Source organism: Protopterus annectens, chromosome 5.part1 (assembly GCF_019279795.1).
Source record: "Protopterus annectens isolate FY-2018-M chromosome 5.part1, PAN1.0, whole genome shotgun sequence".
Taxonomy (NCBI): domain Eukaryota; kingdom Metazoa; phylum Chordata; order Ceratodontiformes; family Protopteridae; genus Protopterus; species Protopterus annectens.
This window is the reverse complement of record NC_056736.1, coordinates 363321746-363344146: the sequence shown is the minus strand read 5'-3', so window position 1 is coordinate 363344146 and position 22401 is coordinate 363321746. Positions and strand designations below refer to the sequence as shown.

At 37.9% G+C, this 22401-nt stretch overlaps 1 protein-coding gene across 1 annotated transcript in view; it reads left to right on the top strand.

The window, feature by feature from the left end:
- The window catches only part of SMPD1 (sphingomyelin phosphodiesterase 1), a 376572-nt gene that overhangs the window by 310693 nt on the left and 43478 nt on the right, over positions 1-22401 (top strand). Inside the window, exon 3 of the mRNA XM_044073036.1 lies at positions 609-780. Within this exon, the coding sequence (XP_043928971.1) occupies positions 609-780 (172 nt within the window). The remainder of the gene's footprint in view (positions 1-608; positions 781-22401) is intronic.

Sequence of the window (22401 nt, the reverse complement as noted above, 5' to 3'; positions counted from 1 at the left end):
CAGAAGTATCATCTATAGTATCATCTATCAGAAGTATCGTCTATCAGAAGTATCATCTATAGTAATCATTCTGGCAAATTGGTTCAATAACCGGTACAGTTAGCCAGATTTTTTGTGCTATTACTTCCTGAATATGCAATAGTCAGGAATGAGTCACCACTCCATACATGTGCAATATGAACGTCAGCATATATCACACTACAATGGATGAAGTGCAATATTTTAAGCATTCACAATGTGAAGTCATAGTCTTTGCAATACCTACTAGTATAATATTGTCTAATGTCTTCCTGTGCAATTGTGGTAATTTATTGTGTTGTTAATATTTTAATTATTACTGTATGTACATCATTCAAGTTATGTGTTCATTGTTATGTCTTTCACGGGGGCCAAAGCAACATCATTTTATTCAGCTTGCACTGCTGTGCGTATCTGATTGATAATAAAGTTTACTTTGACTTTGATAAGAGCATTACTATCTTGTCAGGTCTATTTTTTTTTCATAAATTCTGAATGTAGCACATTGTGTTGTGCCATTATCTGTATGCCTATGGTCATGAGTTAAATGTACTACTGCATTGACGTCCATTATTTTTTGTTATTTATAGGAAGGGTGGCTTCTATACACAGCTCGTGCGACCTGGCCTACGTCTTGTCTCTCTTAACATGAACTTTTGTTCCCGAGAGAACTTTTGGCTGATGATCAATGCTACAGACCCTGCTGGTGAGCTGCAGTGGTTAATCAGCGTCCTGCAAGCAGCTGAGGAGAGCAAAGAGAAGGTGAGTGTCAAACCCTGGCTATGTATCTCTACGGCTGGAGAAGCATTCACAGCACTGTTCACCTATGGAAGTATAGTATCACTGTAGATATAACAAACAGAAGGCTGAGCATAAGAGTAGATTGGACTGAAGACCATTCAGAAAATGTAAGTTAACTTAAGAAATGATGTCATAACAACAAAAAAATGTATTTATATTACCCTATATACGTAATTAATATCCAAGTGCATAAAAGACTACAGAAATGCATTTATGAGGAGTAAAATTACCAAAAGAGATGTAAGAGACACGGTGGAAAGGGAGGTAAGAAAAACCTCAGAAAGAGGAGAGGTGAGTAAGTTGCAGAGGACTGTGGAGATGCAGTGTAGCTTACTAAATTCTGAGAAGGAGCAGGTTGTGGAGTTTGTAGGGTGCTAGGATTGCTTCAGCATGAAATAAGGTGGTGGCTATGTGGGAATTTAGAAGCAATCGGCAAGTGGTAGACAGAAGGTTTGACTCTAGATCAAAGCAGAATATTGGCAGGCTGTTACTAGGGGGCAGCAGAGAGCATTCTAGAATGAGGTTGTACAGTAGGCAGAGTGGAGATGTGTATCAATGGACCCAAGACTAGGCATCGTAAGTAGGCAATACTAGGATGAAGCAGAATTATGCACAAAGGGGAGGAAGGGAGGCCCCAAAGACTTGAGGAAATCAGGAGTGTAAGAACTGCCTAATGCTCAGAGACAATATACTATCACTTGGGATGCATAATACAGTTTGTGAGAGGTATGAATATTTACACAACATGGAAGCCACCCTCTCACAAAAGCTATGTTCTGTCTACAACATATACTAGCTTCCACATCTGTACTTACTCATACTAAACCAACATATTTTCAGGTTGTCAAAAAGGCATTACCCAAGCCTCCTAGATCCAAAATCATGAAGTCCCAACTGGCATCTATAGAAGCTACACTACCACACTCAATGAGAAGTTACAGAATGTTGCCACTAAACCCAAAAGTACAAGGATAAATGTAGTCGTGATTGGTGACTCCATCATTAGGTGCATAGATTCCATGCTGACAAGGCTGGATAAGAGCAGGGTGGCAGTCAGTTGTCTGTCTGGTGCCAGGATCCATGACATCACAGGAGCCTGTTGATAGCAGACTGGAGGCATGTATGGATGTTAAGTTTGTGGTGACCCTGTGTCAGTGTTAATGACTTGGGCCACTCTACCTTAAAGGATATATATAGAGAGACATGTTAGAGTTCATTAAGCATGTGTCAAATGCAGGAAAGACTCTGGTACTGAGTGGAATCTTACTTCACCTGGAATTATCATAAAATACAATGAAAAGATGATTGGTTTTAATAATTGGCTAAGTAACAGCCATCATTCTATGGAGGTCCAATATGTGTCAGTGTGGAATGAGATAGTTGACAAAGCTACTTGTGTTGCAAATGATCTAGCCGTCTATCATTCCATTGTTTACTGGGTAAGTCCCACTAGTCTTGTGTCCTCATTTCAGGGGAGACCCAAGGTGGTATTTATACTCCTAGGAGAACTTTGTCCTGGGTATCAGGGAAGTTCCCTATTCTTTTTGATAAGTGCCATGGGATCATTTACATCCACCTAAGCTATCACCGACTCATGCGAATGGGATCTCAGTTTATCGTCTCATCTGAAACACAACAGAGTCAGGAGTGCAGCACCCCCTTATATAGCATTGCAATGTTAGCAATCCATCTGCCTGGTGTGGGAATAGAACCTACAGACTTCTGCATCAAAGGTGAGTATGCTCTTTGTTGTAAATTGTAACTGTAAACAAATACTGTGCAAGACTCACCCAGGCAGTTTTTAAGTTCCAAGCACAAACTATGCTGCAAAAGTCTATTCAGACCAACATTCCAACAGAAGCAGTTTCCTTTCCAAAAAAAGGCGAGGTTGCTTTTAAACCATAAGCATAAACTATGCTGCAAATGTCTATTCAGACCAATATTCCAACGACATCAATTTCTTCTACAAGAAAACAAAGTTGTAGAAAGATATATAAAAAACTGCTTTTTATTATTGATAACAAAGAGGTGAGCTTTACAGCTTCTTCAGACCATGATAAAACTGAGAAAGACTTCACTTTTATATACACACTCATAAATAATTAATCAAACAATTAAACAATTAATTCTGTTAGTAAAATCAGTTTGTGAAAACTAAGCCATTCACATAGACTGCAATAGATTCTGTGACTTCAATAAAATGTTTACATTTATATAAAATCATGTAACAGAACTGATATATGAAATTAGTATAAAATTTACACAAACAAATATAAAAAAATGAAATATATCTCATATGAAATATAATCTTCCATTTAGTATTTGAACTTTCTACTTTTTAACTTGGGCTTTAAAGGAATCTTGTCATTCAATCCTGGGGGGATGTGTGCTTGCAATCTAATTATCCAATCTGTAACTGTTCAGTGCGATTCCTTATATCTCCCCCTCTCCTACTAGGTGTATTAATTTCTAAAATCATAAACTTAAAACTATGTTTGGTCCCTTCCTTTAAAACATGCTTGGACAGGGCATTCACTTCTGATTTTATTTTAATTTGGTACGCATGCTCCCTGATTCTGTTCCTCAACTGCCTATCTGTTTTTCCTACATAAAAACCACTACATTCCAGGCAGATAGCTAAATAAACTAAATGTTCTGTGTAACATGAACCAGTAACCTTGAATGTATAGAGTCTTGAGGTTACAGGATGTATGAACATGTTACTGCTGTCTATACATTTACAAAAATTACATTTTCCACAAGCTGCAGTGCCTCTAAAACTTGGTGTGTTTGGTATGGTGCTGTCTGGAAAACATAATAGCCGATGTAAATTCTTTTTATTTCTAAATGTATATCGTGGGTGTTCTCACTAGCTCCTTTATATCAGGGTTTGTGGTGAGAATATCCCAATGTTTATTTAGTGCATCCTTAACCAAACCTACATCTTGGGTGTAGAATAAAGTTATTTTCTGTTGTCCATTATCAGCTGTGTCCTCTGTTATATCTGGGTTTCTATAGTAACTTTTACCCTTATCAGAGAAGTAGGGACATGCTCCATTTTCTCTCTTCTGCACAACATTAGTAAAGCAAGCTTCTACTTCTTTATGATTATAGCTACGTGTAATTAATCTATTACTTAAAACCTCAAGTTCCTTTTCAAAATTATTCTGCTTAGGGTTCAATCTAGATGCTCTTGTAGCCTGTCCTGTAATAATGTTTCTAAAGACATGTTGAAGGTGCATATCTTGAGAAACATTATTACAGGACAGGCTACAAGAGCATCTAGATTGAACCCTAAGCAGAATAATTTTGAAAAGGAACTTGAGGTTTTAAGTAATAGATTAATTACACGTAGCTATAATCATAAAGAAGTAGAAGCTTGCTTTACTAATGTTGTGCAGAAGAGAGAAAATGGAGCATGTCCCTACTTCTCTGATAAGGGTAAAAGTTACTATAGAAACCCAGATATAACAGAGGACACAGCTGATAGTGGACAACAGAAAATAACTTTATTCTACATCCAAGATGTAGGTTTGGTCAAGGATGCACTAAATAAACATTGGGATATTCTCACCACAAACCCTGATATAAAGGAGCTAGTGGGAGAACACCCACGATATACATTTAGAAATAAAAAGAATTTACATCGGCTATTATGTTTTCCAGACAGCACCATACCAAACACACCAAGTTTTAGAGGCACTGCAGCTTGTGGAAAATGTAATTTTTGTAAATGTATAGACAGCAGTAACATGTTCATACATCCTGTAACCTCAAGACTCTATACATTCAAGGTTACTGGTTCATGTTACACAGAACATTTAGTTTATTTAGCTATCTGCCTGGAATGTAGTCGTTTTTATGTAGGAAAAACAGATAGGCAGTTGAGGAACAGAATCAGGGAGCATGTGTACCAAATTAAAATAAAATCAGAAGTGAATGCCCTGTCCAAGCATGTTTTAAAGCAAGGGACCAAACATAGTTTTAAGTTTATGATTTTAGAAATTAATACACCTAGTAGGAGAGGGGGAGATATAAGGAATCGCACTGAACAGTTAGAGGCAGATTGGATAATTAGATTGCAAGCACACATCCCCCCAGGATTGAATGACAAGATTCCTTTAAAGCCCAAGTTAAAAAGTAGAAAGTTCAAATACTAAATGGAAGATTATATTTCATATGAGATATATTTCATTTTTTTATATATGTTTGTGTAAATTTTATACTAATTTCATATATCAGTTCTGTTACATGATTTTATATAAATGTAAACATTTTATTGAAGTCACAGAATCTATTGCAGTCTATGTGAATGGCTTAGTTTTCACAAACTGATTTTACTAACAGAATTAATTGTTTAATTGTTTGATTAATTATTTATGAGTGTGTATATAAAAGTGAAGTCTTTCTCAGTTTTATCATGGTCTGAAGAAGCTGTAAAGCGAAAGCGCTCACCTCTTTGTTATCAATAATAAAAAGCAGTTTTTTATATATCTTTCTACAACTTTGTTTTCTTGTAGAAGAAATTGATGTCGTTGGAATATTGGTCTGAATAGACATTTGCAGCATAGTTTATGCTTATGGTTTAAAAGCAACCTCGCCTTTTTTTGGAAAGGAAACTGCTTCTGTTGGAATGTTGGTCTGAATAGACTTTTGCAGCATAGTTTGTGCTTGGAACTCAAAAACTGCTTGGGTGAGTCTTGCACAGTATTCGTTTACAGTTACAATTTATGACATTTTTATTGGAACTGTGCAGGCACCTTTGCTTTATCGTGGTGTTTTTCGTTACTATTTATACATATGCTCTTTGTTGTGCCACTGATGCTGTGGTTTGCTTCTCTCCTTCTATGGTGTCCACCTGCTGGCCAAAACTCTTGCTACCCATATTGTGCTTTTTTTAGGCAGAGTCCAGCTGCTGGACATCCCAACATAATGAATAAAACTTCAACATGCTTAAATTCCAATCCGTATCTGTCTTGTAATTAAGACTTGGTTTTATTGTAAAGAAAGCACTCCTACTGTAATGGGTCTCAGCACGTACCATTCACTCAGGTCCAGAGGGGAATGACAGGGGTGTCTCTGTGTTTGTAAGGGACTATGTCACTGCTTGACAAATTCACAGGGAACCTCTAACTGAGCACACTGAACTACAGCGTACAGTCAACAAAATAATCTGCCATCTTATTGTGTGGTATAGGACACTATTCTTCTCATCAGAGGATCGTGACTAACACCTATAAAAAAACTCCTCAGTGGGTGATTTAAATTACCCAGTGATTAACCAGTGTCCATATACATCTAAGGCTGGTTATACCCAAAGATTTCTGAACTATGTAAATGAAGACTCCTTAACAACAATTGATAAATGAGCCCACCGGTGGATGTAACATTCTAGACAGTGCTCTTACCAGTATAGCCCTTTCTGTACCACATGCATAGTATTCCCAGTTCCTGGTTAAATTTGTCCACAAATTAGTGACCTTCTCTTTTAAACCCACAAATTCTCTCCCAGTGAACTAATCTGAATGTAAGGATGTAGAGAGAGCTAACCTACTCAAATTCTATGACAAGATCTCCAAATTCACTTGTAATGTCACTAGCCTTTATGAAACTGCAGCTGCTACTTAGGCTTTAGAACTTTACTTCCATTTGGAAAAAATGCAGACATTCCCTATGAGAACAACATATACTGGAAAATTCAAAAGCAAAACATGGTGATGGTCATCTAGCACTAATGAGACTTATAACAAAAAAAAAAAAATCTCCTGAAATCCTACAGTAAATATATATCCTCCTCAAAAACTCTATCAAACTAACTGGCAAACAACTAAAGGCTGCCAAAAAGAAAGACCAAAGCTGAAAATGAACTAAAACTGACAAATGACGACAAAGACAACTATGAATCCCTCTTTAACTGCATTAGGAACCTAAGAAACAACACTCAACAGTTCTCTGAATTAAACCAAAATGGAATCACCTATTCCAACCCAAAGGACTTTGCAGATATACAGGCAGGTAAGTTTAGTTCAGATTTTATCCAGGAGAGAGCCTTTGAAACTCTGCAAATCTCTGAGTCTCTAACACCACCTAAGGTCTTAAAAGAGCATGTCCCGTCTGTGTCCCCAAAAGCCAAGAATACTACATCAGTGGGACCAGACCGCATAACTGTTTGTATAGTAAACAGTGCCAAACATGCCCATGCTGAATCTTTCTTAAACTTATTTAACATAAATTTAGCCACTGGGTATGTCGCTGATGCATAGAAGACAGTACTTGCAATGTCCCCTCCAAAGGGTGTACCCAACACTGACTCAGAGAACCACAGACCAGTTAGCCTGACTAGTGGGGTATGTAAAACTATGGAGCACATTTTATGTGGCTTCATAATCAGCAATATCAGTTGTCTTTTACACCATGCCCTATAACAGTTCAGTTTAGTAAATTCAATATCATGTCTACTGAGCCTGGTGAATTTCTTTGAGAAAGTCACAGAGGTTGTGGTTGGAGGTCACACAGTCCACACTGTCTATTTAGATCTTACAAAGGCTTTTGCCACTGTTTGCTATGCAGGTACTGTTAACAAACTAAATGACCTAAATGCAAACCTATATACAATAAGATAGATTGAAAGCTGGCCGAAAGGTAAGACTTATGTTGTCCTAGTTAAAGGCATTATTTGTGAAAGCCAAAAAGTATTTAGTGGTGTGCCTTGGGAATTGATACTAGGACTCCTGTCTGGGTTATACTTCTCTGACCTCTAAGCAACTAATCCTGACCTATGGCTAATTAAATTTGCTGATGACTGCAAGTTGAACGTAATTATTAAATCAACCTTGGATAAGAAGAAACAGCACCGATAACTAAACCTTAGAAACCTATGGTGCACTGGAAAAGCACTAAAACTAAATGTAATAAAGGCTAACTTTATTAATTTGAGTATAAAAAGTTCTACCTCACTAAGCTGTAGCACGGCCAGCACCCCACTCTAAAGTGACACAACTATGAGAGATCGTGGCACCTTGGTAAATAGTTCCTTTGATCACAGTGTTTCATTACTAGTCAGAAAATCCTTCTATTTGGTATAACAGATAACCAAAGAAATCTGATCCAGGTCGAAAATGTTATTGTACCCTATACTCGGCTTTAATTACACCTGTTATCGAGTACAATGCCCCCCTTTGATATGCACTTGTCCAGAAACTTATCCTGACTTGAAAGATCCTAGTGGTTCCCAAAATGGTTGCTGGCCTAAAGACCCTGGAATACCCAGACAGCCTTAATGCCATATTCGTTGTTTCATATAGGCTGTTATGCTTTGATCTGTGTCTTGCCTTCTGCTCTTTTAAGGATACTACTCAACAACTCCACAAATACTAGTTCAGGGGACTTAAACTTCGAACAACGTATTAGCAAAATATGATGGAGGAATAGATGCATTATCCAGCAGTTACAACTTCTCAGGAATAAAATTCCCTTATATATAAGACACAGTGAAGTGCCTAAATTTGTTCAGAAACAAGCTTGATGACTGGTTTCAGTAGACCAGATGAATAAGGAGAGAAGCTGGTGGGGGGGCGCTACTGATCACAAACTGAGAGTCAAAGAAAAAAATATAGCCTTAACCTGCCTGTCACGACAGGGATAGGGAATTTGGCTATGCTGTCCATCCTCAGGGTAAAGACATGCTTCTCTCTGTTCTGTTTCTATTTCTTGATGAAGACTAGAGGATTGAGCAAGCAGAAGGACCACTCTACATATTTGATTTGTACTTGCCTTAGCTGAGCAGGCAGGGGATAGCATGTACTTACAGTCCAGCACTGATACGTTGAACTTACACTTTAAATAAAGAGTTTACACAGATCATAAGTAAAAATGCCATGCCATGTGCAGTATGATAGTCTGATCCACTGCAGTCAGAGCAACGTGTCATAAGAGCTGCTATGGGAAGAAAACATGACATCTGGGACATCCAGTCACCTGAAATGTGTGCCTGATATAATGAAATGAAAGTAGCTGCCAGTGTAGCATTTACAGGCTTCCATTTAGTTTACACCGTTCAGATGTACTGATGACTGGCAGTTAGCACAGAGGATTAAGGCTATGAGCTGTATTAATGATCTGCTTCCTGCAGTCCACAGTTTGATTCCATTAACTTCCATTTGCCTACTGAGTGACAATGAGAAAGTCACTTAATCAGACTGTGCGCTGGGGTAATTAGTATAGTGAGCTAGGTTCCTCAGTGGTCTCCTAGACTCCATGCCTAATAATTGCCTGTCAACCTACTGTAATTTAACAAGACTGTCCTCCTTCATTCACAATGTACTTTTTTCTCATCTTTCCTCTCTGTAGCTTATATAGATGTGAAAGTGGCTAAGGCTTTTAGTCTCCCCCCAGCCAAACATCATGTAAAGCAAAGGTGAGTAAGATTGGGAGAATGGTTCCTGTCATTTTTATATACCTAGCTTTTTGTCAGTATCACTTTATCCTTTGTACCCACCATAACCAGCTTACTAGTTTTTTAGACTGTTGGTGTCAGCTAGTTATATTTTACATAAACTAACTGTGAAAGGAGAAGCAGATTGCCCACAAAAGTATGTGGATTGCATCCTGAGACAGGAGTGAAGCCAGAAAATTCAGTTTTGTACTCACAGCCTCCTATTGCTACCCCACTGCACCTCACATTTCAAAAATAAATTCAACTTTCCAAATGCTGCAAATGCAAATGTGTTAATCATTGTTAACTGCTGCAGTTTTTATCTATAAAATGCTTACATGTACAAACATGTTTCTGAACAAGTTATTCACAAATGTATATTGCTGGCATTAAGTTAGTCATTTGAAAGTTTAGTGTAGTTTAACCTCAGTTAGTCATGAAGTTTCCAAGAAATGCTCAGAAACATGTGTACTCACCTTGAGTGAAAATAATACTCCTGCCTACATTCTTGGCTTGACTCACCGTTAGTCGAACTGTAGGCTACCCCCACCCTGAGTCATGGTTGGGACCCTCTACTGCCCAAGTTCATCTTCATGGAAAATAAAGCCAAGTTTACAAAATAATCTGAAATAGACATTTAGCCTGTATTTATTCTTCAAAAATGTGTAAAATGAAAAAAAAGAAAACTTTACAATATTTAACACATTTTCAATTTACAGAGCAAGTTTTGTTTTATCCATCCAAGAAGTACCTGTGATGACTTTGGACAGTTTTTTAACTTAAGCCCTTGGGGAGAAGATTTGGAGGGAAAATATTGTGAACTGGCTTAGAAAAAGAAAATGCAGCAGTCTGACTGCTGTGAACCTTACATGCAATAAAGCAGTTCTTCTATTTCAGATAAATTATGTATAAAATTTTTCAGAACAGCTGCCCTTGCCAGTGGCATCTCCAGGTTTCCTCTCTTGCTGGGACACAAAAGGAGAACAGTAGCTAGCTGGTGGGCATGTAGGTCATCTAAAGACAAAACAAAAAATATATATGGAATGCATGGCAACAATTCACCAGCAAACCATTGTTAAACATGAAAGACCATTTCTATATATTTCTCTATGAAATAACAATAAATGCCACAGTCTAGTAACAAAATTACATATTTTACATATCCTGGCAATATGACAGCAATACAACAACTAAATCTGTCATGCTCAAGGATTATGGTTTGGATGAAGTGTTAGAATGCCACATCATAGCAAATCAAGTTGATTGCTAATGATATAATAGAAGTGAGAAAAATTGCACAAAGAGGTTTCTGCCTCAGTAAAGGGAGAAAAGAAGAACCTCATAACACAGATTCAAGAACAGCAAGTTGGACCTTTTTCCTAGTGATCAGAGATTTAGATTTAATTTAAAACATTTCAGATTTTACAGAAAAAACAATGAGAGACATTTACAAAGCAAAATAAAATGTCTCCCTATTGAAATGTTGACACTCAAAATGCCGAGTCCCGACAAGCTGAAAAAAAAAGAAAGCACAGGAGAAGAGTGAATTTCGAAAATCGCTCTTCCCCTTTAAACTTCTTTTTGCAAGGAGGGAAGCCCCCCTACATCCCCCATGCCTGAACTTATATATACTAACTCTGAGATCGCCATACCTCAGAGAAAAGGGAATATTCCAGGAAACAGCATGTCGGGCTTAGTATATTTAAGTCCAATCTTTTGGATGTTCAGTCTCTATATTTCAGGACTCGCTGTAGTGGGTCCCGACATTTCAAATGGTCACCAACAAAGTACTTTCTCAATGAAAATAGACTTAGCATGAGCAGTAATAAACTTTTCTTCCCTGAAGGTCATAGGTATTGTAAATGCATCTGGCAACCCATTAACACACGAGATCTCATGGGATTCATAGTTAAATAGAATACAGTGAAACACTAAATAGTGGATATGTAAAGAGTGCAGGAATTCAGAAAATGTTAACACACTTGATATTAGCATGGGACAGCCAACTGAACCCAAGTGTCCTATTTCAGGAGCAGTCCAAGAGTATATAGTCTGGTAAAGTGACTTGGTTAGAGTGACACAAAGACAAAGACTGAGGGATTTGAATCCAGCACTATAAGAAGCAGCTCACTAACAGCTCATAACCTCACTCATCTGCACTGCCAGACAAGCTGTTACAGCTCAAACACACTGCATTTCTCACCTGCATGCCTGCAAAAGACAGGCTAAATTAAAATGCATTCATAATTAAATTATTAACAGTGAAATCATACACTTTATTCTCTCCAGTTTATTCACAGCCAAATAATAACCACACTGTTAGTCAACACAAAAGGAAACAAAGGATCATATCCAGGGAATATTGCTCATCTGATGATGCTGCTGTTTACTACAATTGATTCCTTCCTTTACACAATAAGTACTCTGGGATACAGGAACCAAGTATTTATACACACACACACACACACACACACACACACACACACACACACACACACACACACACACACACACACACACACACACAACAGTTATAGCCATTTGTATCTGCTTGAGATCAAGTGAATAAATAAATTCATAAATATTGTCTCAGCAATACATCACAGAACACTGATGTCAGAACCATGGTGTACAACCAACTGCAAATTCTCTCAGCTCTTTCAACTTATTAGCTCAAGAAACAAAAAAACAAAGACACAAAATCAAAAACATATTTTAAATATTTTTCTTATATACATAGTTGCTGAAGTATCAAGCTGTGCATTGGGAAGCATTTTCTGGCAGATGCAGAGTCTGAAACACTTGCCTGTCATTATTTAGTGACTGAACTCAACAGTTTGCAAAAAAGCCACAAATTTTAGAAGCAACAGACCAAAGTACCCCTCAACTTTTTTGCTCAGAAATTCTGGACAGTGCCAAAAATAACATCGTGACAAAGGCCCAAAAGTGGACACATTTTTAATGTTATTTTATTAGTTTGTTAACCAAGTAAACACACCGAACAAAGAGTCTCTTTTTAGGTACAGCCTGGGAAACTGTCTGGTTAAGTGACTTACTTAAAGTCACACGGGAGGCAGATGGAAGTAGAAGGGTTCAAGCTCTGTACTTTTGACAACTGGAAGCATTTTGTTACCATTTCAGAGTCTTAAGTGACAGACAACTTGAAATCCAAAGGATGAGGATGTATCTTTTAGGAACTTGGAAATGAGAACCTCTTAGATCACAAAAAGATGATATGCAATTCTTGGCACCTGAAAAACTTAGTACATTATGTTTTAATAAGGTAGTCAATACAAAGCCAACAATAGCAAAAACAATAAAAGAAAAATATATCTATTGTAATTTCTGATTCCAGCAGGCAGAAGAAAATTGCTGATATACAGATTCTGACAACCTGCAAATAAAAGTGAATACTAAAATGTGATAGATTGTGTGAACTAAGCAAAATTAAAATCATTACTATAAACATTTTTACATGTAAGCATAAATAGAACAGTATGAGGAATGCAGTCTTACAACATGTGTTAGAAAAGAAATGTGCTTAGAATTTTAAAAAGTGAATGCATGTCTGTCTAGAATTTACAGACAAATATGCATAGTGCAGCACTAGTGGACAGGCGAAGGGTACAGGATTCAAAAACAATGCCTAATGCATGTCTTCTTAGCTAGGTTTAGCCCTGTGTAGCAAACTCTTAAATGTTGTCACTGCCAATGTGTTTATACTTATGGCTTCATTGCACTTGTGTTTTCATTTAAAAATTGTGTGTGTGTGTGTGTGTGTGTGTGTATATATATATATATATATATATATATATATATATATATATATATATATATATATATATATAGTTACACTTTATAATCTCAAAATACTGAAATTTCAAATTTCAGCATCTCGACACTATAAAGTGGAATTTTTAAAGTGAAAGTGCATAATCGCAAATTCGAATATCCTGAATTCGCGGTTATGGCTTTACGCTTCGTTACATCTGGTGTTTTCTGTGGATGGTGTATGGTGTCGTGTTTGGATGTAGGTGCAATTTAAAGTAAGTAAGTGTTTTGTAAGGGTTTTGGGTGGGAGTTTGAATGCATGTAAGTATGTAAGTTGTACATAAGGGTTAGGGTAGGTAGGTGAGAAGTATGAGTGTGTAAGTGTTGTATTTGTTGATATTTGTGTATGTGTGATGTGTGTGTGTGTCTGTGTGTGACGGACTGTGGAATGTATGGGTGTGAGTTTGCTGTCTTCCTGTTTGTGCGATCTCGGAGTTAGTATATAATAAGTAGGGGAGGGTGTGGGGGGTGCTGGAGGTTTGCTGCCCTGCTTATATGTATTGTAAGTTTGTGTTTTTGTGTTTGTTTGTGTTTTTGTGTTTGTGTGTGTTTGTTGTGGTGTGGGTTGGATGATGTATGTGTTGTGTGGTGTATGGTGTGTTTATGTGCGTGATTTTGTGTTTCACGGTTTTGGGGTTTCGGTATTTGGAACATTCGACTTTATGGTCTCGAAATACTGAAATTCGAGATTTTAGTATTTAGAGATTATAAAGTGAATCTCTCTCTCTCTCTATATATATATATATATATATATATATATATATATATATATATATATTAGTAATGGAGATATGCAAGCATTAGTAAAAAGTGTAGTAGCAAAGTGGTTTTGTTTGTGTCTTTCGGCTTTTCCCGGTTAGGGGTCGCCACAGCGGAACTCTGGTCCGCTAATGATTGGCAGTAGATTTTTATGTACTGGCTTGCTGGGCCTAACGCACAACCTTCAACGAAGGAATGCCCATTCACGCATGTCGCTACACAGAAGACGCTCTAACTGAGAATCGAACGGGCAACGTCTAACTGTGAGGCAACAACGCTACCGCAGCACCAAGTGGTACAGAACAATAATTTATTACTGCTCTCAAACTGATTTTGCAGCAGCTTTCAAATTTAACTTAGAAGCTGTAATGGTCTTTTTTGAAGAATAAGCTGTAGAGAAGACAGTATCAAAGATTGCACAGGTTCCACTGCAGAAATTTCCAAGGTTATGGATTTCATTTGTTAAGCTTCAGATCTGTAGGGCTGTAACCACTGCATAGCTGTACATTTAAATAATAAATGAAATGCTCTATTACTGGGCATATAACTGTACCTTCCTTAGCATTCGTAGATAATGTATCCATCAAGGCTAATCAGCTAACATTAACTGTAGCTCTTGGAAATGTGATTTTTAGTCAGGATGTTCAAACACATTAGAAAAAGGTTTTAACACATAGGGAATTGGGGTTGTATGTTTATTTTGTTGTTTCAGCTAAAATAAATTATTAATAGGTAATTAAAGTGGCAAAAGAACATCACATTGTTTAGCAGTAAGAGGGGATTTTGAAAGGAATAAACAAATGTTGACCACACTGTTCTCCTGTTTGATACACAACATGGTTTGTTTTAAGTGCTAAAACCAAAGTGCTAAACTTTGTGCATTTATAGATGTGAGAATTCTTTAGAGATGGTGAGAGAAGCTAGCAAGCAGATACCGACTAGCTATCATTTCAGTGCGGTCAAAGACAAGCTGTGACTTTCCTCCCCATCTCTTGCATTGTCTGTAGGTTGCTCCTTTGCAGTGATGATGAGGCTGTGAACTGTTTAATGAGTCCGTGAGAAAGTATCACTTCTCTGATTAATAGCTGATTAAAGAAGAAAAAGGAATAGCTAGATTTTAGTTAGAGAGTATGAGGGATCCCTATAAGCAGATGAAGTTAATGTCACAGTACTAAAAAGTATTTATTTTCAATATTTTCTGAAAAAGAAGGTGAGGTCCTGAAAAGAGTACAAGGTGTGTGCATGGTGCTTGGAAAGGACCATTAAAGAATGGAAAGGGAAAGATGTTGAGTAAAAAACAGGAAATATTCAGTTTAGGAGCCTGAAGGCATTACAAAATTTTTGAATTCAGTTAAATTAAATTGTGGATGTGCATAGAGACTGTATAACTGTAGGGACAGACTTCTTTTACAGAAGGGAATACATCTGAAAAATATTTATGCCTTCTACTGCTTAGATGTCTATGAATTCTATCCTAGCTCCCCCACAACTGTCTCTTTTGAAAACCATTTCCAAGTTGAAATTGTCTCCATGAAATGCACATTAATAACCATCTTAACTCAACTTTACTTTACAACCTTAGAGTAAACTTCTGTCTTAATTGTCAAATATATGAAACTTAATCATCAATGATCTCTTGACTGGATTATATGATGACAGAAATGCAGACATCCAGACTTGTTTATTACCATTGTCTTCATAAATGTATCACTGTCATGCAATGTACTGTAAACCTGATGTTCATCGTGCATACAGCTGCAGTCATAACAGATGGGTTTTCCTGCCGTCAGGCGGGTCCTCAGTCGGCCGAATTCCAAAGTCTAGGTCCGGCGTCGGTTGTCGTCGCTTCCTCCCTGACGTCAGTGCGACAGGGGTATAAAAGATCCAGCCGACACCATTTTCTTCAGTCTTTCTTGCCACGCGGTGCCCGAAGCAGAAGCAGTTCACAAGTGCTGGTCGGCCAGCTCCTGAGATTACGAATATTTTTCAACTGAAGTCTTCTTGAAAGCTAAGTACCCCATTGGGGAAACTTTTCTTACCTCAGACCGATGTCAGACAAAGTTAATAATTGCATTTCATGTGGGAAGCAAATACCGCATAAGGATTTTCATTCCCTCTGCATTCCTTGCCTAGGCCCAGACCACGACGTCTCGGCCTGTCGTTTTTGTGCTACATTCAACAGACGCACTATTAAGCGTTGGGCGGAGTTCGCCCAACACTATTTTGGCAAAAAATGTAATTACATTATGTTGTCGGATACTCCGACTCCAGTTTTGAGTAAAAGACGCAAAGATAAGGACCGACCACACCCCGACTACAGATACCGAAGCCACTCTTGGCGGTGAAACTCAGAGTTTAGATAGACCTGCCACCTCTCAAGGTGTCTACAGGCCTTCCTCTTCTTTTTCCATCAAGGCTTTCACTAAGTCTAAATCAGCCATGCATACTAAAAGACAAGCTCCACAGGGCCCTTCTCAAGGCCCCATGCCTAAAAAGCAGATGCTCAAAATGGCTGAGGATTTGATTACTCTTATTAGGGGTTCTCAACCCCCCCCCGGACAAAAGACCCAGAGTGGAGGAAGACTCCCCCTCCTCGGACCAGGCCTCCATTATTTCAGAACATTCTGAAGACCAGGAACATTCTTACTCCCCTTTTGAAGATTCTGATGCAGAGGAGTGCATTCCCTCTGTCTCCCCCCCTGAGGATTACTCTTTTGGGGAAACCTTACATACCTTGAGGGAACACTTTCTTCAGTTTTTCTTGCCCCAGATGTCAGGTGCCCCCAGAAGGAAGGCAATACATACAATTATGTAATAAAACAATGCAATATAATCAAAAAACAGTAGTTGCAAGCAAATACACCATAAAAGAATACCCCAATCAGGTTGTATGAGGAGGTGTTAGCCGTTAGGCCTGTCCCAAGAGGGGAAGGAGGGAGGGAAACCTGGATTGCAGCTGTATTAGCACTCGAACATCTACATTTATGGTAGGTACAAAACTGTACTATGTTCATCGTGCATACAGCTGCAGTCATAACAGATGGGTAGAATCCCAAAGCTAAAAAAGGGGTGGTAGGCACTAGGTAGAACTAGGAGGAGCCAGGATGCCCTGCAAGACTGCAGTGGCAAAACCTGCTCTAGATTTGGAGTATAATGGTAGGTGATAGTGCTTGGAGAAAGTATGTACGGAACTCCAAGTGGCTGCTTCCAAAATATCTTTGGTAGGAACCCCCCTGAGGAAAGCTGCAGAGGTAGCTGTGGCCCTTGTGGAGTGAGATCTGATGCCTGCAGGTACAGTTTTACCATGAAAAGAGTAACAAAAGCGTATGCAGTGGGCTATCCACTTTGAGATTGTCTGTTTGGAAATAGGCTTCCCTTGAGCTCCTGCAGCATAGGACACAAAGAGTTGCTCTGATTTTCTGAAAGGCTTTGTTCTGTCCAAATAATAGCGCAGCTGTCTGTGAATGTCCAAGGAATGTAGTAGTCTCTCCCCTTTGTTTTGAAGATTAGGGTAAAAGGTTTGAGAAGGGCCCTGTGGAGCTTGTCTTTTAGTATGCATGGCTGATTTAGACTTAGTGAAAGCCTTGATGGAAAAAGAAGAGGAAGGCCTGTAGACACCTTGAGAGGTGGCAGGTCTGTCTAAACTCTGAGTTTCACCGCCAAGAGTGGCTTCGGTATCTGTAGTCGGGGTGTGGTCGGTCCTTATCTTTGCGTCTTTTACTCAAAACTGGAGTCGGAGTATCCGACGACATAATGTAATTACATTTTTTGCCAAAATAGTGTTGGGCGAACTCCGCCCGACGCTTAATAGTGCGTCTGCTGAATGTAGCACAAAAACGACAGGCCGAGACGTCGTGGTCTGGGCCTAGGCAAGGAATGCAGAGGGAATGAAAATCCTTATGCGGTATTTGCTTCCCACATGAAATGCAATTATTAACTTTGTCTGACATCGGTCTGAGGTAAGAAAAGTTTCCCCAATGGGGTACTTAGCTTTCAAGAAGACTTCAGTTGAAAAATATTCGTAATCTCAGGAGCTGGCCGACCAGCACTTGCGAACTGCTTCTGCTTCAGGCACCGCGCGGCAAGAAAGACTGAAGAAAATGGTGTCGGCTGGATCTTTTATACCCCTGTCGCACTGACGTCAGGGAGGAAGCGATGACAACTGACGCCGGACCTAGACTTTGGAATTCGGCTGACCGAGGACCCGCCTGACGGCAGGAAAACCCATCTGTTATGACTGCAGCTGTATTAGCACTACAACATCTACATTTATGGTAGGTACAAAACTGTACTTTTTACAGTCACTGGAATGTAAACATCTACCACTTTTCATTGCCTTTTTCTTTGTAAGTATTTTTAGCTCATGTAAAAGTGCTTAGAACATCTCCATATAATTATACAGAATAGTTCATATTCATTATGTCATTATTTACTTTCAGTCTATTGTTGCTTGCCTATGGATTGTCCATTTTCCCCGCCATCTTTATCTATGGTTCTTTCATACTGACATTTGGCCAAAGTAGTGGCTGAGAATGGTTCCAGGACCAGCCCACCTACCCAGTTAACAAAGAAAAAGGAAGAATAAAAGGATGACTGTAGACTTTGATGCACTTCAGTGCTGAAAACATTTTTGGAGGAACTACTGAAGTAAAGCTTGTTTTAAAAATGTATTAGTTTTTCTACAAGACTTAAGGGAGCATGTGTTCAGTATATGAAGCTAAGGTGAGATTACTCATAGTGAGCAGTCTAACTAGGAGACAGGGGAGTTGGGCTGGGGATCACAATAATCTTGGTGGCCTGAATGTCAGTGAGTAACTGGCTGCACAGCTCATTAAACTGTACAGTGGTAAGTGCCACACACCAAGTGAATAAAATGTCGGCAGTGAGCTTCCATAGGCAACTGTCAGGAGTGATCCCCTTTAATGTCTTCAATCAATAACATTGCATATTATGTGAGAAATATTAGTAGAAAGTAACACGTGTACTCCATAAGATGCCTTGAAACATTAGTTTGAGATACTTAAGTGAATTGAAATCTTGAAGAAAAATGCTACAAAAAGAAGATGCTTTAGGAGAAGAGCTAGACAATTTACAAAAATTACCACACCACTCAAAAATGTTCTTTAAAGAAAATGTTGCATAATTGGTCACCTAAAGACAGAAGCATCACGCTTGCAGGGTATAAGTGAGCACATATCATTTCAAGTCTTTATTCTTTATTTTGCAGTTGGAATATCTTATTGCTGGTGTACTGCAAGGAAATTTAATTTACAACTGCTGGATTTATTTGCTTGCATAGTGTTGAAGCAGCATTTGTGACACTGAGTGATACTGAAGATCAATGGCCATGTGGTACTAACGTGATATGACAGATTTCCATGCCATTTGTGTTAGAAAACTTAGCAAGCAAGGGCTGCTTTTAACTTTATACTATATTACCAACAGACTTTATTGTTGCTAATAGCCTACCATTGTACTCAACAACAACAAGGTGAGATGTGTTGTAATGTAGTTTCTATGCAGATGATATGGAATAAACATCTGTGCTTGGAATGGGAGCTGTCCAGAGTTGCATTTCAGACTTCAACATATATATCATCTGCACTAATCTAATTAATTTTCCAGCTTGAGGAACAAAGCTTTGCTAAAAGGCAGCTTAGAGCTAGCTTATCAGAAAGAAAACAAATACTCCATTCAGTATGGCTGCATTGGAATTTATGGCCACAGTCCAATGCTTAGCAGAGGATGAGTGAAAGGCTAAGATTACTATAGTTGGGATGACTTCCAAGATGGCTGCACACTATTCAACAGCTTAACTTCAACTCTCCCAGTGTGAAAACAGGAGCTGAGAACCAGCAGCCAGAGATATTGTCAGCTTGAGTAAAATTCAGTTACTGGTTATTAAATAGACAGACTGGATGACAGCAAGGAAGAAATTTAATGAACTTGAAAGAAAATCAACTAGAAAAGGTGAAGATAAAGCAGTGTCTGGGAAGAATTCTGCATCTGTTTAGCAAAATGCAGTTCAAGTTCCAACTTTGGTACAAGAGATGGCTTCCAGTAATTTAAAAAAAAATAAGGTAAATGTGCTCAGAGCTGATTAAAATAAATATATCAACTCAAATAATAAAAGGCTGGAAAAATGGAAGAAGCTTTAAATAGCTATTCAGGGGAACTGATAAAACTGCAAAAATCAGAGGTCAAAATGAAGAAATGGTTGATTGAATAAAAGACCACATTAAAAAAAAGCTTTTTTAAAAAAAATGTAAGATTTTGAAGACAGAGCACGCAGAGAAAACCTGAGGATTTTCTTGATTACCATTGAAACTGGAAGAAAAATACTGTATTAAGTTTATGAAAGCACAAATAAGTAACTAGACTTTATTCCACAGCAGGATTTGTTAATTGAAAGGGCACCTTGTGGTTATGCATCAAATCTGGCCATGAGAAAGCAGCAAATACCTGTAATAGTAAAGATGCAGTTATACCAGCTGAACAAATTGATCCTGGCAAAATTGTGGCAGAAAGGCAAAGTATTAAAAATTAGAGAGTATAGAGTTTTTGAGGAAAAAAGGTTACTCACTGTTCACCATTCAGAAAATAACCAATTTTATCCCAGCAATCAGGGAAAATAGAAAGCCAGGTGTGAGAGTCAGGCTGCTGTATCCAACTGTCTTCAGAGTATTCCATTTTCTTGAGCATCAAAGGATTTTTTGATGCAGAACAGGCTAAAAGGAAAATACAAAATTTTGTCTAACAAGGGGTGAGCCATCAAGCTATATGGGACTATGCATTTCATTTTTCTGATGGTAAGTCTCATAGTGACACTTTGCAAGTGAAATCTTTTCCAATGTTCTAAAGGAAATCTTTTAGAGTGAGAAAAAAGCACAGGAGTTGACTAGAAGAATCAGGAGTACCTTGGACGTGGACTAAAGACCAGGGTTTGGAGATGAAGATGAACAGGAAGAAGACCAGCAACACTGAAATTAGTGAATAAATGTGAGATTGTAAAGTTGCATTCAGTCATCAGTCACATTCATGAAATATGGCTTTACAAGAAAACGTGTCTGAGAAAGATTGGATTTTTGTTGAGTTTGTTAAACTTGTTGGAGGACTGAAAGACATATGCCCCGCTTTGTGTCATTAATGTTTGGAAGAACACTAAAAGAAAAAAATAGGAGGGAGAAGGAAGGAAAAAGTAACTAAGTAAAACAATTTTTGTTCTTAGCAGTATTTCTATAAAACATCTTATGATCTAAATTGCATGTTATATAATAAAAGTATTTTTAGTGATTATAATTGATAAAGATAGTAAAGTAAACATAATTTTTTTTCTTTTCTCTTTTTAGTTTTAAGAAATATAAGCTTTACATTGTAAAAAGAGAAGACAGGCTGGACTAAAGTACATTTGCATCAATAGGTTTTAATCGTGGGCTGTTGTAGTGGGGGATTGGGTGTAAAAATGTGCAGATTAAGATATATGTAGAACTGAAATGTTTTCTTTTACTTTTGCATAGGTGAATGACTGGATGAATGCCCTTGTCCTGATGAAGCAGGGCAGAAAGTCAAGAAATAAGGAGATATTATGATTTTGGAAGCAAATCCTTAAGGAGAATAGCAACAGCTATAAAGAATATTATATTTATAAAGTAGCAGAAAGTATTCTAAGAGCTAAGCTAACATGAGAATGAAGAAAGGAGATTCTTCCAGTAGGGATGGCTGCAATTAGGGGTACAAAGAATAGGCAAGAGGGGGCTGGAATTTACTGGAGAAAATTGGCAAAAGAACCAAGATATTGGAAGTAAACATGTAGAGAGAGAGAGAGAGAGAGCGAAAGGTAATAGAGTGGGAAAAGGCCAAGAAGACATTTGGACTGTAGGCTAGAGTCTACCTTCCGTATCAGGGATTGATATCAGAGGACAGACAAAGAGAAAGGGATAGGAGAATCTTAAGTGTAAGACCTGCTTTGGTAGAGTTTTAAGTTGAATGTAGAACAGAAGCTGCTTTAAAAAAAGGTTAATTAGTAGGGCACATAAAATATTGCACAATAACTATAGGAATCAATCATAAGAGGTTAGAAAATTTTGGGGAGAGAGATTGAATAAGCAATTCATAAGGAAACAATAGAAGGACATATGTATAGCTCTGAATTATTCAGCAAAGTCTAGACGATTCAGTATTTTTACTTGGAAGTGTTTGCATAGGTATTTTTATACCTCAAGCAGACTCCAAAGAATTTTTCATTGGTTAAATGAAAGATGCTGGAGCCATGATAGGGAAGAAAGAGGTAAAAAGGAACATATGTTTTGGGAGTGTAATGAGTTGGCAAACTTTAAAAAATCCCTACAGAGTACTCTGTCAGAAATGTTGGGTGAGCAAATGGGTGTAACTAAGGAAATTATTTTTTGAGCTGGAATACATGATCTGAATTCCCTAGACATAGTAAGACCTTGTTAGGTTTAATTCTAGTGGTTGTCAAAAAAGCAATTGCTAGAAAAAGGAAATCAAAGTCTAAACCAACTGTTTGGAAGTATTGAACATTGTAGCAGAGATAAAAG